At 36.5% G+C, this 20,350-nt stretch overlaps 1 protein-coding gene across 5 annotated transcripts in view; it reads right to left on the reverse strand.

Annotated features, from left to right (window-relative positions):
- RALGPS2 (Ral GEF with PH domain and SH3 binding motif 2) overlaps positions 1 to 20,350 on the reverse strand; it is a 179,634-nt gene that overhangs the window by 118,897 nt on the left and 40,387 nt on the right. For all 5 annotated transcript variants that reach the window (XM_027086204.1, XM_027086203.1, XM_027086205.1 and 2 more), the window contains one exon: positions 4,195 to 4,339. In XM_027086204.1, the coding sequence (XP_026942005.1) occupies positions 4,195 to 4,251 (57 nt within the window). In that variant the 5' untranslated portion in view covers positions 4,252 to 4,339. The remainder of the gene's footprint in view (positions 1 to 4,194; positions 4,340 to 20,350) is intronic.

A 20,350-nucleotide genomic window follows, 5' to 3' on the forward strand; every position in this document is an offset into this window, starting at 1 on the left:
TCCTTTCTCTTTCTCCTCCTTCTGGCAGCCCTATTACGTACATGCTACACCTTTTGTCATTGCCCCGCAGTTCCTGAATACTGAGTTCCATTTTCCTCATTCTATTTTTTCTTTGCACTTCAGCTTGGGACGATACTATTAACGTGTCTTCAGGTTCACTGATTCTTTCCTTAGCTGTCTACTGGTCACCAGTCTAGTGGTGAGCCAATCAAAGTCACTCGCCATTTCTGGAACGACGTTTTCGATTTCTAGCATTTCCTTTTGATTCTTAGAATTTCAATATCCCTGCTTCTACTATCCATCTATTCTTGCACGTTGGTCAGTTTTTTCCATGAGAGCTATTAGCATTATTAATCATGGTTATTTTAATTCCCAGTCCGTTAATTCCAAAATCTTTGCCATATCTGAGTCTGGCTGTGCTGCTTGCTCTCCCTCTTCAGCCTATGTTTTTTTGTTACTTTTAAGCATGCCTTAAAATTCGCTGAAAGCCAGACATGATTTAGTGGGTAACAGAAACTGAGGCAAATAGGCCTTTAGTGTAAGGGTTTACGTTTATTTGTACAGGAGTTATGCTGCTTACTATTTGTTGTGGTTAGAGGTGCCTTCACTTTCCTCTAGTGTCCCTGTTTTGGTCTCTGGGTTTTTCTAGAAACTCCTCCTTAGATAAGAGTCTGTGCCTTGCAGTTCTTTCAGCTGTGATCCTTTACTATTATACAGGAGCCCTGTTGATGTGGTGGTAAGGTGTGGAAGAGGAGAAGCGTTCCATTGCCCTACAATCAGGTACTTTAGTGAGCCTGTGCCCTTGGGCTGTGACCTTAGGTGCTTCTCAGTACCCCAGACTCCCCTTAGAAAGTAAGACAGGAAGGCTAGAGGGCCCAGAGTTGGGTGTTTCTCTTTCCAAGTAGGTTAGGCTCTGGTAAAGCAGTCTCCCCTGAGGTCAGGTGGGGAATACAATGTGCTGGGCATATTTTAGGATGATTACTTCCCCCTAGTATATTTCAAAATGGTTACTTTCCCCTCCCTCTGCTGGAAACAGGAGGGATTTTTCTCTGAACCTCACTGTGAGAACTTGGTGGGGCTCCTGGAGGTAAAACTCACAAAAGTGGGGAGGGAGACCTAAAACCGAGCCCCCAGGAGTTCTTAACTCTCAAGCTAGTCCACACACTGCCTCCAGCAGTTTGTCAATTACAGTAAGCTCGCCTACCCTTTCCTGGCTCCAGGGAATTCTGCTCTTGGTAAACAGTGATTCTCTGTATTTGCCTCTTTCTCCAGTTTTCAGGGCATCACTGTCAATTTGCTCTGTGACATCAGTTCTCTGATAGAGCTAAGACGAGTTATTGGTTTTCAGTTTGTTCAGCTTTTATCAAGCTGTGAGGACAGGAGTAATGAATTCCAAGCTCTTTAGGTGTCTGAGCAGAAGTCCAAAGTCTCATAAATGGATTTCATATATAGTATCTTATTTCATGTGCTTAACCTCTGTAACTAAGACTAGCTTACAGTATGTTGACAAAGTTACTTTATATTCCAAGACAAATATAGAAATTTATTCATGTTAAGCATTCAAATAGACATCAGTTAAGCAGTATATACTAATCCAATAACTACCAAATAATAAATATATTGTCAAGTAAATACATTCATTTTAAACATAATTTGGTAATTTTCTCCAAGTTTCTAACTCATTCAAGACAAGTGAGCAAATCATAATGGCAATCTTATTGCTTATCAAAGTCAGTAATCATTTTCCTCTTTTCCTTCTTACAAGCCATTAGTAGAGGCTTTAAAAATTATGAGTGATGTGCTTCTATCTGCTTTCCCACTACCAATAAATAAGCTGGTAACGACAAGATGCTAAGCAGTACTGAGACATAATGTGCATAGTAGTAATTCTTTATTCACAACAAGACTAAAAAACTACTGACACTTCTAAATGTCTGAAAAAAGTTTGCCACCACTCTACTGACCAGAAGCTTAAACAAAGGTTAAGTCTAGAAGGCAGAGACAGGAGGAGTCAATCACCCATCAAATACCTTAAGTACTTGTGAGGTTTTCACATTTGTGAAGTTTGCATTTTGATATGTTAACACATCTTTATTTTAAGAGAAGGTAGAAAAACATATATTTTTAATTTTATCTTCTTGCCACAGCAGGAGGACAATTTAAAAGGCAGACTCCCCCCCCCCACCCCGCCCCTTACTTCTCATGTACTAAATTATATTACTCTGAGGTCTGATGTAATTCATCCACTTTCAGACAGGCCAACACAATTTTTTATATGAGTGAAATGATCTATTTTATTTAACAAACAATTGTGTACTGTAATACTAGCTCATATGTTTCAGGATACATAGTCATAAATATACTATATACATATACACACATACATTTAACATAGTCAAGAAATATGGTCATAAAAATACCATGTAAATATACATATATTACAGACATATTTACAAACATATATAATCCCTGTCTCAAGGAGGAAGAAAAGCTATGTATAAATTTATGGAAAAATTATTTAAAATGTTTTTTTTAAGTGATAGTTTCAAAAATCAGAAAGCTCCTATCTGTTCAGGGAATCAGGAGAAAACTTCCCTAATTTTTTGAAATAGAAAAGGCTAAGGGTTTATACAAACATCAACAAGATGTAGTATTCTTTCATTAGAATGTAAATTTCACATAAAGAATTAGTAGCAGTTAAATCCATTAGAAAGAAAATTTAGGCTCATTTTGATGGAAGTCTTAAATGCAGGGCTGAATGTGTATTTAGTTAATATTTAGTTAGTAGGTAATGAGGAACCATGGACAGTTTGGGAATAAAATAAAGTGTAACAGCTATTTTAAGAATATTAAAATTGAATTACAGTCAAATGTACCAAAAATAGCAGGGAATAGAAGTGCAAGATCAAAATAAAAGGCCACTGTAACATTCTAGACAAGAAATAATAAATGACCAAACTAAGATGGTACCAGTAGAAATAAGGAGTAAAGGACTAGATCTCAGAGATAAGGTGTGGTGGACAGGCTCTAAGCCGGCTGCCAGGCATCTCTATCTCTTGGTGGTCACCCCGCTGTGTAATTCTCTCCACTTGAGTGTGGGCAGGATGAGATGTCACTAGATGATTACATTACAGAGGATTCGTTAGCGGACTCTCCCTGCTGTGATGTGAAAATGGCTGTGGTGGGCAAGGGGAAGCAGGTTAATGCCAAATCTACAGATCTGAACTCTGATGCTAAGGAAACGGTGATGCTACCAACAAAAGTCAGAGAAAGAGGGTGGCCTATTTTCTTTACAGGTAGTGCAGCAGAATAGAAACAAAGTAACCTGATTTTGTTCATATTGTAAGTAAAAAGTCCATCCATCAGAAATGCTTAATAAAATTCATAAGGGAAGCCAGAGCTAGAGTTAAAAATACAGAAATCATACTCCAATAAAGATGTTAAAAAATACAGAAATCATCTAATAAGAAAAATAATTGAAACTACTGACTTAGAATAGAATATTTTCAATGACAGCAAGGCCTAAGTAATTTGGCTTGGGCAAAATGAAGTTATCAAGGAACTCTGAGGTCAAGGCATTAAAGTGTCATAAACATTTATTCTCATCCTCTATGGTAAGAGTAAAATTAAGGAGAAATATAGAAGCCAAATACAAAAGTTATTAAGGAAAGCAGGCCAAGTACCCTAGATTTACAGACAAAGCAAAAAAAAAAGGGGGGGGTAGGTGAGCACCTAGTTCAGTCTTTATCTCCATCTTTAACACTCTGAGCTACATCACCGGAGTAGCTGTCAACATTCCAGCCTAATGGGTCTTTGATCTCCTTCAACAGGCTTGGAATCAAGGGATCTGACAGTGTCAATATTACGTCATTCTTTGCCCCATTTGTACTGTTGCCCTCAAGGTTCATAAAATGTAAAAACACTTTGAAAAGAAATTCTATGCATTCTTTAAAACTAAACCCAAGAAAGGGTTTTAAGTAATCATGATTTGTCAAGTATATGAAGTAGGTAGGGATGAACTCCTAAAACGTACAATGAACACATGGATGGTACAATGAAAATAGTTTTTTGAAAACTGAAAAATCCGTAACCCTTTTTCTCAAGCTCTGATTTACATCTGTGATCAATCATAATGCTTAAAAAATCAGAATGCCAGGTAAGAAATTTTACAACTGAACTTTTTAAATGTCTTACCTCAGAAGCAGTAGCAGCAATATTAACACTGCTTGCCTGCCCGTTCATTAGGTCCATGCTTCCCACAACATCAGTCCCTGACGCTAGGTAACAGCAACAGAAGACTGATTGCTTCACGTCCAAGGCCACAAATACATTATTATTCCTGTAAAAAATAAATAGAAAACTTTAACTGTGTGTCTTATTGGAAGTTTAAGAAAAGAAACCCATGCCTGTCACCATGCCAAGAAATAAAATACTTCAAATTTACTAAACTCTATTTTTCACTTCAGTTAAATCACTAAATCTGCTTTGAGGACAATCCTATTATGCTATTTTCAAATGATCAGAAACACCAAATGGCCAGTGGTCAACACATGTTGCTGTTATATTCTTTATCAGCAAAGCAAAGGTATAATTTTTCATTTATTGTGAGAAAAATTCAAAAGCTTTTTTAGTCTTAAGAAAGTAAAAAGTGTAAAAAACATGTGGCAAAGTAATATATGGTCTAATGAAATAAATTTTAGAGATCTAAATGACATCCCTAACTCAACCATACTGAATAAGTTTAGCAGTGTTGATAATGTAGTTTACAAAGATATCACGAATAATTAAAAATAAATTATTATGGAGCATGTTATAAAAATACCACAGTACGTGATATATTTATTTGTATAGGGCTTTAAAGTTTACTGAGTATCTTTACTCCATTATCTCACTGATCTTCACAACTACCAATAAGACTAAGGAAGATATCATGATACTCATATAACACAAACATAGCCTCTGAGGACACAGGCTGGTAAATGACGGGTCAAGAATAAAATTCAAGTCATCTAAAATTCTAGTCAAATATTCTTTCCACACCACCATAGTTTTTCCACTTTACTAAAAGTCAGAATGTTTACTTGAGAGTCTAATCCCTTTCCACAAAAAACTTGCTGTATATCACTGTGTTGGTAACTTCACCTATCTAGGAGGGAATTTCTTCCTCTCTGTAAAATGACACAAATAAACAGAGTAAGGTCCCTTTCCAACTTTAAATTTCTATGATATCTTTCATAAGAGAAATGGTTAAGTGTCTATAAATTAGGTATTTAAAACTATATCCACTTTTTTATTGAAGTGTAATTGACTTACATTATTATATTAGTTTGAGGTATATAACATAGGGATTTGATATTTTTACACATTACAAAATGACTACCACAATAATCTAGTTACCATCTGTCACCATACAGAGTTATTAACAATACTACTGACTATATTCCTTATGTTGTACATTACAAAATTGTACCCACTTTAAAAACTTAGTTTGAAATATCAATAATAATTCTCTTGAAATGCTAAGTTTCCTCTCTCTGGAGAAGCAATATAGGACAGTGATTTAGAAGCACAAACTCTAGAAAAAAACTGCTTAAGTTTGAACCCAGGAAACTGTTTGCCTTTTCTGTGTTCAATTTCCTTACCTATAGAACAGAGATAGCAATAAGTAATAAGTACCCACTTCATAGAGTTGTGGTGAGGAGAAATTAATATATTCAAAGCACCTAAAACAGTGCTGACACATGGTAAGAGTGCTATTATAATGACACACACTTTGTCTACTATCTAATGAATCCACACAAGGCTTAAATTCAAGGGAGTCTTCTAATTAAAGAAGACAAAAACCTTAGAAGTATACCTCTCACAAAACACATGTTGGTGGGCATCAGCAAAATCCTGACTGCAGAAATAATGAATGAGAATGCCTAAAATATGTTTCCTAGATGTAGCAAAACATGTTGCTGGTTTTCAAATGCTTAAAAAGTATTACTAATGATAGCAGCCTTCAGTCATATCTTCAATTTATCTTCGTTTCTTCAGATATACCCTGAGTACCTGCTAAGAGCAAAACATCGTGCTAGAATTTTTAAAATGAGAAATACATTAGAAATAATGATTTTTTAAAAAAAATTTAGAAAACCAATATGAAAATGAATAGAGCATAGAAATACTCTAATTTCCTTCAATCTACAGTATTTATTTTATAAACTTCATTTATTCTTATTAAGAATCTTATTAAGAATCATTTATATTTATAGTACTATACAAAATGAACTTGATAATCCAAATTCTCTCTGAAAGCAACACTCAATTTGTAATGAAATGTCTTCAAATAATTTCATTTCATTCCACATGCTATGCCTGATTAATTTAGATATGAATTCATAAATCAACAGTGCCCCCTAGTGTTAAGAAAAATTAATCAAATCGTTAAAAAAAATGTATCCTTAGTCTATAACTTATGTATCAAATATATAAATTTTATGGTTAATATCTACTGAAAAAGAGGTAATACACCAGGAATAAACATTAATACATTTGTAAACTATTAACAGTAAAGAATAAAGTTTTCTCTGCCTGCTTTTAATCAAAATGTCATTTAAATATCCTATGAAAATTGTCATATTAAAACCCATTACATGAAAAAAAAGTATAGCAAAGCATACCTCAACAAAAATCTTATTCATAATTACTTACAAATGTACTACATGTCAGTATTTAATACTGTTTAAGTACAGCAAAGCCTCATATGATACCATAAAAACACTGCAAGTCCTAAGAGACAGGCATGGGTTTATATTTTTATAATATGTGCCTCAAGACGTTTCTGTGCTTTGCACACAAAAAAGTTCAAATTAGATAAGTCAAATATATGCCTTAATATTATTTACTTTTCCTAGCGCTATGTATAAACAGCACAATCATTCATAATAAACACCAACATCACAGCAGCTCTTTTCTTAATGAAATTTATTATTTCCTATTCTCTTCTGAAACTTCTAAGGACATTTAATCTGTCCTTTAAAAGGGTTTAAATACCAAAACAGGCATAGTACTTCAATATAATCCCCAAATAGGAAATCTGAAATGTGTAGATTTACCTCCCCTGCTTGAGGTCATAAACTAGATTATTTAAACTGCAGGCACAATCATTCAGTCTCCTAACTCCTCACTTTCTCAATGGTATCCCCACAAAGAAACCAATGCTTTTTTAAAACAGTAAACAAGAGGGTAAAGTTAAAGTGACAACTTCTCACTAATGTAATCTCATTTCATAGTACCAGTTCTTTTCTAAAATAATTTATGCTATCATCATTAAGAATATTATGCTAGGGATTCCCTGATGGCTCAGTGGTTGAGAGTCCGCCTGCCGATGCAAGGGACACGGGTTCGTGCCCCGGTCCGGGAGGATCCCACCTGCCGCGGAGCGGCTGGGCACGTGAGCCATGGCCGCTGAGCCTGCACGTCCGGAGCCTGTGCTCCGCAACGGGAGAGGCCACAGCAGTGTACCGCAAAAAAAAAAAAAAAAAAAAGAAAGAAAGAATATTATGCTAAAGACATTTAATAGTTTTACAAAACATGCTCTAGAAGAGCTAAGCAACTATAAGGAAAAAGGTAGTGAAATGTAATTAATTACTGCAATTTCTTTGGAAACATTCAGATAGTACAGAATTGATATGCTTACACATGGCTTAAAATCTCAGTACCAGAAATTCATCTTACTATAACTCTGGAGGGGACTTCCCTAGTGGTCCAGTGGGTAAGACTCCACAGCTCCCAATGCAGGGGCACGGGTTCAATCCCTGGTCAGGGAACTAGATCCCTCATGCATGCTGCAACTAAGAGTTCGCATGCCACAACTAAGGAGCCCGCCTGCCACAACTAAAGACCCAGAGCAACCAAATAAATAAATAAATAGTAAACTGCCAAAGCTGGGACACTTGAAACTTAAAAAAAAAACTCTGCAGAAAAAGAAAAAGCTACATAGATAAAGGTTATTTAAATCAAGCACTATTTACAATAGTGAAAACCAGAAGTGACTTTCATGCCTTTGTATATAACCACATTAAAAAATTCAAATAGACAATTATAAGAAAAAAAACATAAGTGACAATTTCAACAAAAGAAACTGAACCTTCTTACTGTAAACTTACAAATTTCATGAGGAAAAAAAAAGTAACAGGGTAAAGTTAAAACAACATAATTGCAACTCAATATTTAAAAGTTGTTATAGTGCTTGGCTCTCCTTTAAAATTTATTTTAAAATAAATGTTAAAGACATTTTATATGACACTCATGGAAGGTCCAAAGATTTAAATGTCTGTATATCATAGCACTTGCAGCATTTCTGACACTAAGCTAAACCCGCACTGCCTTCTTTATTTTTTTATCTAAGAAAATTAGAGATTAGTCCCAAATTCCCCAGTACTTTGTTTTAATAATTACAGCCATCAAAAGTCTGATGAGTAACGACAACAACAAAAAAAGATTTTGTCTTTGACATGATTGATACTGAGCTATTTTGACAAAAGTTTAATAAAGAATGTGGTTGCCTCTTCAAATCATTTCTGCTATAGCACTAAACAAGATCACCTTTGGTATTTGCTTATAACATGTTCAAGTTATTACAAAAGAAATTAAAAAGAAAGGGGTTCTGATGAACATCCAGAGTTGTAAGAGCTCCCCAATGCCTCCCACGGAGAGGTCATTAGTCTCCTTCTCTTATGCTTCCACTGCTCTTCTGTCAGAATTCTATTGCTATATTTTCACACTGATATATTTAAGTGTCTCTCCTTAATGAATTTTGAGTTCCTTGATTTTAAAGACCCATATTTAAAACAAAACACAACAGAAAAACCATTATTTTTCATCTTTGCACTCAGGCACATAAACACAATACTGACCTCAACTGCCTATTTAATCTGGGAAAGATGAATAAATGACTGAACAAAGCAGTTATTCACAGGATAACATTAGATAAATGCCCAATTAACAATAAAAGTATAGGGAGAATGGCAATCAAATACTCAATACACACAATACTACACACATTTAAAAGAATATGATGACTATTTTCTATTTCCAGCAACATGGCTGAAAAACAACGTAAAAATCTTTGTACCACAAGAGAAATTTAGAAATGGACATTGACATCAGTTGGACAGAAAAAGCAACCAAGAGATGAGAATGGAATTGAGACATACACACTCCCTACGCCAACCCATCCACACACACTTTTACCTAGAATAAAGCCAGAGAGACTGATAGTCTACCCAATCAGTGATAAGATGGCCTGTAAAAAAAATTCTGGTACAGCAAGATAAGAAACTTGTGTGTCTTGGCCTGGGCTTACCACTGTGGCTGGTGGAGGGTGTCTACAAAATGATAATTTGTAATCCTAGGCATGCTCCAGCACAGACACAGAATTTGAATTTATACTACCAGCATGGCCCAAGACCTTCAAGACTAGAAATTCAAATAAAATGTTCACAAGCCAGTGAGACTCCTGGAACCCAAGGCAGATGGAGGGAACAAAATTTGGGGGGCGGGGGGGGGGGAACATTCCTTCAACCCAGGCAATGCGGAATTCCCCCTGCCAGCAAGCTCAAAATAGAAATTTACCAACTCTATAAGCAAACAACCCACTATAAGTAAAAGCAGGAAACACAACAATCATTAGGATTATCTCTTGAGAGCTTTAGATGAAAAATTATCAGATACAGGCTATAAAACCAGATTAAAGATTAAAGCCAGCGGCCTTAAAAGAAGATACTGAAAATACAATAAGACGTTATAAAAAAAAAGCAAGACAGACGTTTGTAAGGGAACCAAATAAAATTTTTAAAAAGAAAAGGAAGATAGAGTCACTGGAGAATTAAGCATCAGATTAACACAACTAAAGAGAGAATTTGTGAAGTAGAAAAGAGAAACGAAATTATGCAAAAGTTCTAACGAAGGCTTAATGATATGTAAAATGTGAAGAAAGACTAAAGAAATGCAAAATAGAATAAGATCTAACACGTCTAAGAGGAGTTCCAGAGGAAGAGAGATAACGAAAGGCAACATTTAAAGAGAGAAAGGCTGAGAAGTTTCCAAGATACGGGAAAGACATATATCTTCACATTCAGGAACCACAAACTTTGAGCAGGATAAATAAATAAAAAGAATCATATTCTATATACATCACTTTAAACTGGAGAATACTTATTTAAAAAACAAGTGGGTAAGGTATTTTATTTACATAGGAACGAATTAAATGGAAAGCTTCTCAACAATACCAAAAGACACAGAAGACAATGAAATATTTTCAAAGTGCCAAGAGAAAATAACTGTCAACCTAAAATTCCATACCCAGCTAAATTCTCATCCAAGAGAAGGCAACATAAAGACATTTTTCAGACAAAGAAAGAATTTATCACAAAATTAGTCCATGCAGCAAGCAAGTAAGAATGTTGTAGTATGTACCTGAAATACTAATTTATCTCTAGGTAGAAAAACTCGTCCTGGTTTCTGTTTAACTTTGTATCGAATAAAAGTAAAGTCAGGAGTAGAAACAGTTATGTTAATCGAGACTGTTAGGATGATTAATGATTTTAGATGACTGTCAAAATGTTTAAAAGTTTTGAATTAACCTCTATTTAATAACTATTTTAAAAAATAACTTGCTTTTATGTAAAAAAGAAAAACTATTTCTCCTTTTATAGACACCCTACCATTTGTTTCACACATTAAAATACACAAAACGGTACAACAATAACAAACAAAAGCTAACATTTATGGAGTGCTTATTATCCAGGTCCTGCTCTAAGCACTTTTTCATTAAAAATTCACTCAATCATCAAAACAAACCCTATGAAGTTATTATATTACACCCCATTTTTAGAGATGAGCAAATAGGTAACTTGCCCAAGCTTACACAGTAGGAATAGGCAGCCAGAAGGGAGGGAAAAAAGGAGGACAGGTGGATAGAAAAACAAAAGACAGGAAAGAAGGATAAACTGATGGATAGGAAAAAACTAGGATGGGGGGTGGGGGTGGGGGGGAGAGAAAAAATGAGGGAAGAAGGGAACCAGAGAAGAGAACCTAAAAGGTTGTTCTTCCTCTGATCAGATTTATAAATGGCTAGAGGGGAAAGAGCAGAAATGAGAGAATTGGAGAATGCTACAACTTGTTAAGCTGTGATTCAGCTTCAAGAGTCGCATGATTTCTACAGGAGAAAATGATGTATAGGTTTATAAAGAAACACAGGTTGAAGAGTATGAAGAAAGGGTAAGTAAAAACCATCAAGGGTGCAAATTTAAAAGTAAAGGTGGCCCAGAGAGAAGTTATGATGTGGACACTGACCTGCCTGGTGGGGAGAACCTTTCTGATGAGCTCTGGAAAGGTTCAAAGAAGTGACAGGACCAGATTGCAGAGGGTCTCAACTGTCAAAGAGGGGGAATTTAAATTGGAAGGGACAGGCACTAGGCATCATTAAAGGTTTCTGAGTAGGGAAATGACCTTAGGAAACTAAAACCATTATTTCAAGGATTACCATGCAGGGGTATGCCACTGGGCTTTAGGGAAGGTGAGTAATAAACAATACTCCCACCTTTTGCCAAAAAAGCAAAGCACCTGAAGTGACGTGCAGGCCCCTTTCCCACCCAGGCTTCTCTAATCTCTGCTCTCCAGGACCCTCTCCTAGTCTTCTAGTTGTATAAAACTCCCATGATCACATTCTATCCTCTTAACTTCTATCACCTTCATCCTCCATCACCATTCTAATTCAGAATCCCTGAGCCATGAAAATGGCAATCTCAGATGATATTTAAAAGAAAAAAATTTAACAAAATTCATATTAATTTGTGAATGCTGGTCCCGCCCACGCTAAGGGGTAGTGAAAGCAGTTCAGTGGGAAAAGCATAAGATACAGAATACTAATTCTAGGACTTTAAGCAGGTATGTGATGCTGGGTAAATTATGTAATCTCTGAACTGTGATTTAATTGTTTATAAATGAGGGACAATAAAATGTACCTCAGAGAGATGTTGTAAGAATTAAACGAAATCATATAGGAAAAACTCAATGCACCTAAAAATGGTAGAGTATAGCAGCAAGAACACAAATTTTGGAGTTGGAAAGCCCTAGGCTCAAATCCTAGCTTGGGCACTACCAGCCAGCTGTAAGGCCTTGAGCAAGGAACTTCCCTAATATTTAGGCAGAGGCTCACAGTCCATCTATCAGTAATGAGGCTTTAAACAAAAAAACAAACAACAACAACAAACAAAACAAAAGGAGAGGAAGAGGCAGACCTTCTTCTAAATAGAAGGCAGACCTTCTAAATTCCAGAAGCATGTGAATATTACAATATAAACTAATGAATTAGAAAAACTAAGTAAACTATGCCTCTAAACGAACCATTTTGAAAGCATATTTTGACACAAGTACACTGGAAAATAAATTTACTAAACAATTAAAAAAATTTTTTTACTTAAAAAATATTCATTTCTTAGAAGTTCTAAGTGTGTAAACATGTTAACTAATAATAACTATATCTTTCAGGACAAAAAGGAGATAAATCTACAAATAGCTTGCAATACTATATCGTTGCATTTAACGCTGAGAGGTCCCTTAAGAGAGATACCACTTTGCATGCTGACTGACTAATTTCTAAGGGTAAATTAAACATGAATGTTATAAATCATGTTATGAATTTATTCAGAAGTACACAACTTGAAATTATTCCACGCATCTTTAGTAGTACAGAATAAGTGATAAAAAATTCTAAGCTATGCTTTTTTTTTTTTTTTGCTTAATTCTTAATCAAAGGATAACAAGCATGTTTCAAACAATAGCAGTCCACATGGATAAGAACACCCTGAAACTGTAAGGAAAAAAAAAAGACGTTCTGGAGAAACTTCAATCACTGTAAAGCGAACCACAATGACAGGTTTAGCAATTTCACACACCACCCAGGTTGAAAAACAAAAGATAATGTCTAAATTAATCTACATATTTAGAAATCTCCTGTCAAAAGAACTTAAGTTGTTTCCCCGGCAAGACTGTTTACTAGATCACTTACCAAATTACTGTTTAAGCTTAAACATCTCTATATTTTTTCCAGACATATATTTTATTTATAAATATTTTAGGTACATATTTAAGATGATTTTCAAAACAAAGTAAGCTGAGATCTTAAATTAGAAGGAAAAAGATGATAGCAGAAAACTGTTTCACTTACCACACTGCCACTTTAATACCCTACCTAGAGTGCATATATTAAAAGGGCAATGAAAAGAAACTGGTCCACTTAAACCTCCCCATCTATGAAACAGCAGATATTATTTCTCAGTGTAAAGGGAAGCTTAAAAATAATGAAGCTACTTTAAAGAATGTGCTTGGATTAAAACTGTTTTGCCTTAAGTCAATAAAGACCCAACACAAGTCTTTCCGATATAATCTTGTCGCATTTGTACTAAATTGTAGATGTAATGAGATGAACCATTTATAAACTGGCCCACAGCTACAAAGAAAGCTTATATTTCCATGTACCTAAACGGTCTAAAACGAATTAGCTGTAGGGGAAGAGAGACTTTCAAATGACTAGATATTAAAGGGGGAAAAAATCTATTAAATAATGCCTCTAAAGGTTATATTCTACCTCCAGCATAGAAGGTTCACTAAAGATAATTTGCCAAGTGATTCTAATACGTAAGAGCTCTGAGATCTCCTATACGACCTGGCCCAAAATATAAATATAGGTTAACCAGAAATTCAGGTAACAGAAAGGAAGTTCCAAGCAAAAAGATGAACCGTGCTTCAAACATTTGTTTGTGTGTGTGTGTTCTGGTGGGTGTGTGTGCATTTTGGCCAGAAGCTCAACTCAGAAGACTAGCCCATAAAAGTCCACTCATAAGACTATACACTACTTGAAATTAAACAAAAATCCCAATACTGCACAATTTTAGCAATTAAAACATAAAAACAATTCAGTTGAATCAGAAATACATTTCTGAATTTGGCAAAAGTGTGCCACTGTAGGCCTAAGAATGATCAGAGAAAGGAACTCAGCTTGTCAGTATGAAATGGTGGAACAGAAAAACAGCATGGCGAGTCAGTGTGACAGGATCAAGACAGACGTCAGGACTCTATGTCGGAGCCAAGGAGCCAAGATTTCAGGTGAGGCAACAGTACAGCAGTGCCTCCCTAAAAACGCAAGACAAAATGGTCTAAAAAGGAGGGCAATTCAATAGCCTGGACACCCAGGAGATTCTTATACCTGAAACATGAGGCTAAACTGAACATCACAGAACAATCTGTAGGCAAAGGATTATATACAATGGAACACTAGGCAGCCACTAAAATACCACAGGAGGATATACTAGTGATACATGGGGAAATATCCACAACTTACTGCTAAATCAATAAAGCAATCGGACAAACAGTATTTGAGGTATAATCCTTTTTGGTTGTCATTATCATTATAGCATAGAAGAGAGACTGTACCGACATACACTAAAATGTGGCTATCTCCAGGTTTACAAGTCAATTTTTTCCTAACTTTGGAAAATTTTTAAATTAAAAAAAAATTTTTAATTAAAAATTTTTCTACAAAGACTTTACTTTTTAAAAAGTACAAAAACACTGTTTTCCCACAGACTGCTTATTAGTTGCAAGAGGGAAAATAAGTAACTATACTGTGAAGAAACTGGACAACACCTTGACTGAGTGAATCAAATTTACCATCACCAATGAGGAGCAGAATGACATCGTGTGCCTCTGATGTGATACTCCGGGAGGGATTCAACATCACTTATGAGTACTCGAGCTGTGAATGCATAACCTGAATCTAATCTCAAGGAAATGGACAAAACTAAACTGAGGAATATTCCATAAATGCGTTCTTTAAAAAATGCCATTGTTACGAGGCACAAAGAAAAACTGAGGAACCATTACAAACTAAAGGAAAGTCAAGAGGTATGACAACTATACATCCTGTATTGGAGGGCAGTAAATGCTATAAAAGATGTTATAGGGACAATTCATAAAACCGGAATACAGACTGTAGATCAAAGTATTTTATCAGTTTCCTGAATTTGATAACTATATTGTGGTTATATAAAAGAATAAGTTTGTTCTTGGGCTTCCCTGGTGGCGCAGTGGTTGAGAATCTGCCTGCTAATGCAGGGGACACGGGTTCGAGCCCTGCTCTGGGAGGATCCCACAGGCCGCGGAGCAACTAGGCCCGTGAGCCACAACTACTGAGCCTGTGCGTCTGGAGCCTCTGCTCCGCAACAAGAGAGGCCGCGATAGTGAGAGGCCCGCGCACCATGATGAAGAGTGGCCCCAGCTTGCTACAACTAGAGAAAACCCTCGCACAGAAACGAAGACGCAACACAGCAAAAATAAATAAATAAACTCCTACCCCCAACATCTTCTTTAAAAAATAAACAAAAAACGCATATGTCCTTTAAAAAAAAAAATTTGTTCTTAAGAAATGAAGTATTAAGAGGTAAAGGGAGGTCTTTCCTGGTGGCGCAGTGGTTGAGAGTCCGCCTGCAGATGCAGGGGACATGGGTTCGTGCCCCGGTCCGGGAAGATCCCACATGCCGCGGAGCGGCTGGGTCCCTGAGCCATGGCCGCTGAGCCTGCGTGTCCGGAGACTGTGCTCCGCAACGGGAGAGGCCACAACAGTGAGAGGCCCGTGTAATGCAAAAAAAAAAAAAAAAAAAAAAAGAGGTAAAAGGATATGAGGCATGCAAACTAATCTCAAATATTTCAGAAAAATAGCATGTATGTGTGTGAGAGATAAAGAGAAAGAAATGAATGACAAAGCGAATGGGGCAAAATGTTGAAAACTGGTGAATTTGTATAGAGGGCATACAGGAGTTCTCTTTACTACTCTTATAATAACTGTCCTTTCAGTTTGAAATTCTTTCAAAATAAAAAGTTCTCCTGAATTATACAAAACCTCCTCGACGTAAAAATCTTCAACTTGCAAAATTTCAGAGAATACACATCTAATAAAAAGTAAAACTCTTCCTACCAACAGATGGCGTTAGTAGCCATTTATTTAGTGTCATTTTCAACCTCAGAGCCAAAATGATCTCATGAACAAGGCTTTTGGAACTAAGCTACATAAACTCTTAAATATTTTTGCCTCATGCAATAACACAGATGAATATTATTTAAGAGGTGGAAGGTGCTCTGGAGATCTCCCCTTGGAGTACATTTCAAACCCCCAGGTCTTCCTTTATTTTAATATTTGCCTCCCTCATCCCGGGAAATGCGCTACCCCTCCACTCCCCACGGAGAATCACCACTGTAGTAATTTACTATAAAGCAATGTGAAAGCATTGTATCCTTCAAATGTGCAAGAGTAAAAAAGAAGGGGAGGGAAGGAAAATGGAAGTAAAGAAAAAGAAAAGAAGGGACAGGCAAGTTTGCTAACCCCCTGCTTTATTCCAATCCCCCGATTTTACAGTAAGACAACACTCTAATGGGAGGTCATGTGGTCTGGCCAAGCTCACATAATCAGTTAAAGGCAGAGGTAGATCTTAAATACAAGTGTGCTGTTTGCTAAACTTTCGTGCTTTCTACAATGCCAAATTACCCTCTCTCTCTACCAATCCTTAACTGGATGTTTAAATACTGTGGAAATGTGGGGCAGTAGAGGGTAAAATATCTGGTCTCTCTCTCTCTTCACGTCTAACAGAAGTTCATTAGGTGAACATGAGAGAAAATACCACGTACACAGGCTACGAACAGTGAAAGCCTTTGTCACTGGCATTCAGGGAACCACCAACAGTTGAGGGCAATGTAATTACAGGGTAAAATGCACGAGTGATGGAAAGCAACAGGAACTGAGTCTGGAGAAGTAGGTATAAAGGGCAACGTTTGCCACAGTAAAAAGAAAAGCCTGGGCCTTCCCTGGTGGCGCAGTGGTTGAGAGTCTGCTGGTCCGGGAAGATCCCACATGCCGCGGAGCGGCTAGGCCCGTGAGCCATGGCCGCTGAGCCTGCGCGTCCGGGGCCTGTGCTGCGCAACGGGAGAGGCCACAACGGTGAGAGTCCCGCGTACCGCAAAAAAAAAAAAAAAAAAAGCCTGGACTTTATCCTATAGGCAATGAAAAGGCAGAGTCCTTATATATGGGACTATTAAATTATACGATCTTACAAGTTTCATTCAGAAGATATGCACACATGCACACACACAGTGACAGAAAGATACTCCTGTTGAATTCATAAATCTCAACAAATGGATACCCTTCTGATGACTTCAAGTACAACAGATCCTCATGTTTATGAGGGATCTGTCCCAAGACATCTTGAAAAATCCCCGAATTTGAGAATATTACTATGGCATATAACACATTAAAGTATAACTAATTTTTTTACTCCTACAGACGTTCAATGACTCTAAAAACACTGAAATAATTTCTACTTACAGTACCATACAACTTGCAAAGTAGACTCATTCACATCATGAATCTAAACCACCACAGAATCTTACATTTTACTTTTTAGTTTATCCAAAATCCCTCTTCCTAGATATATTGCCTTTGCTCCTCTTTGGCCTCAGCACTACAAGCTGGCTCCCACAGCAGACAGTGCTGGCAATAATAATTAACTACACACAAAAAACGGAGAATAACAAATTACACGGAGATGTGCCTACCAGTGTCAGACTAGGATCAAATATGTGCCCAGAAAAATTACAAATTATCATATTTCATACACCCTCCCAGTCATTCATGGAAGAGTGAAAACCACAAGTGTTAATTTGTGAGAGACAGAGCTCTATTCTATCAGAACTGACTAGACAAAAAAAGCATCATTCTAATAGCAAAGACCCCACTGGCCTTTTAAAAGCAGCAATGCCTTTAACAACATAAATATTTGCATAGTGACTTGTAGCTCACAAAACACACCCTACCAGAATTTCAGCAGAAGGATTTCAGGAAATTTTGTTTTAGTACATTTACAACCTAGTTTTCCATTAGAACATTTTATTAAGAACCAAGAGTTCTGGGTCTCTTAAGATGTTTACTCCTGCGTAAGTTCCTGGGGCCACCCAATGACCAGGAGAAGATAATTTCCTGTATAAATATTGAGGTGTTATGGAGACTGGAACACTCTTCTTTATTTAACAGCCCCCTAAGATAAATATTATATTCAACTTAGGAAACTGAGGCTCATAGACGTTTAAGAAGAGGAATATCTCTTAAGAGTAAAGAAATCTTTCCTGGAAGTTTCCTCCTTCCAAGCTTTTCCCACCCCTCCCCTCCAAAAGAAAGGCTTCCCTACATGTATCAGTCGCCACAATTCCTTCATATTTATTTATGCCAAGGAGGAAATGTGAGGAAAATTTTCACAGAGAATCTGATATTTGAGATGAGTAGATATTGGGCAGATGCAAGGGAAATGGTAAGGACGTTCATGGCAAGAGGAAATAATACTTGCAAAGACAGAATAGGAGAAATTGGCATGACAGGAGAATGTTGGTTAATTCTTTGCAGAAAAAGCATGCGTGTGTGTGTGTGTGTGTGTGTGTATGAGTGAACATGGACAATAAACTGTAAAGGCAGACTGGAGTCAGATCATAAAGCATTAACAGCATGGGAAAGAAACATGCATTTTATTTTCTAAATCAAGATTTCTTAACTAAGAGACTATAAATTAAACCCTGGGGCCATGAAATGCCCAACTCCCCAAAAGCAGGAAAACTGTGTGATGAACACACAAAAATATCATTTTCCTGGATCCACAGCTATCAAATGATTTTTCAAAGGGACTCAGAAATGAAAAGCGGTTACGAATCACTATCCCAGGTGACTGAAAGTCACTGTATAATTTTACAGGTAGAGATATGTGCCATAATACTTTCATTTTAGATAGGTAACTGGCAACATCTGTGGAGGCTGATGGATTAGGGAGAGAACCTTAAAAGCAGAGGGAGCGATAAGAAGGTACTGCCCTACTCTAGCCAAGAGGTTATAAGTACTTACATAAAAAAAAAAAAACTAATTCCAGAAACTTTTCAAAGGTAAACTTGCTAGAATTTGGGTTGTGATCAAGAAAGGAACTCAGCCTGCCTTACCATTCTACTTCTCATTTAAAGTTCCTGTCATCTACGTATCACATACCATCATCAGGAAAAGCCATGCCATACAAGCAGAGCAGCTGCAAGTGAAAAGGTACCTCTTTCTTCCATTTGCAACTGGCCACCACTGGGAAACTAACCAGAAAGTGTCAAATGTTCCAAAGAGAAAATGCTGATAGCCTAGAACAGGGGCTGGCCAACTATAACCCACAATCTGAACCCAGGCCTGTTTTTATAAATTAAGTTTTATTGGAACACAGCCACACTCATTCATTTCTGTATTGTTTATGATTACTTTCATGCTATAACGGCAGACCTGAATAGATGCAACACAGACTGTATGACCTGCAAAAAAGGCCTAAAGTATTGACTATCTGGGCCTTTATGCAAAGTTGGCCAACTCCTGGTCTAGAACAAAAACAGGGACAGATTCTACCTCAGAAAGCACTCCTTTAGTACAACAGATGGAATAACATGCAGAGGAAGGCTGTAACTGGACAAAATTCAGCCGTATAACATCAGTCTTCTGGGCACAACTGTAGATATATTTGTAGTACCAGCAAACTACTCCTAATCAAATTGAATATACAAAATTCCCAGTATTCCTCTACTTGGAAAAATACTGTTCCTCGTAAGCAACATATTAATAAGGACCAATGTTCTCAACCCATTTCAAATCCTTGTTCTTTTCCCTCATTCTTCCACTAAAACCTACTTTCTCCCCCAGGCTCTCTTTTTAAAAGGAAAAAGAAGAAAATACTAAAATCCAAGTGTCACCATGTAAGCTGCTGAACTTACGTAATCTGAGAACCAGGGTCTTGGCCTATTTGTGGAATACTGGCAAAAAGGAGGCTAGGTAGACATTTTAAATTAATGAATCTTAAATCTAAATTTCAGATATCAAGGCTCCACTAATTATTTCAAAAACAAACTAGATTTTAGTCCATCAATTAAAATTAAGCTCTACGGGTGGCTTCTACTAGACTAGCGTGGGAAATTATATGTATGGTGGTCATAATTTTTTTAAAACACTTTTTCCAAATGATATGAAAACAAATACTTCAACATATCCAAATTGATCAACTCCAGGTGGCTATATAAAAATCATTATTTCAAAAATGAAAGAGTCTCATAAACACATCATCCTCACATTCCCAAAAGTCTAAGACAATTTTCTCCAAAGGATTTTTATTTAGCAACTTTTTTTTGCCAATAACATGTTCAACACAGGAATGTATAATAACACAGGTTTCAAATAATAAGCAGCTAA

This window comes from Aethalodelphis obliquidens, unplaced genomic scaffold, assembly GCF_003676395.1.
Source record: "Aethalodelphis obliquidens isolate GAN/ISIS:26980383/991018 unplaced genomic scaffold, ASM367639v1 scaffold55, whole genome shotgun sequence".
Lineage (NCBI taxonomy): Eukaryota > Metazoa > Chordata > Mammalia > Artiodactyla > Delphinidae > Aethalodelphis > Aethalodelphis obliquidens.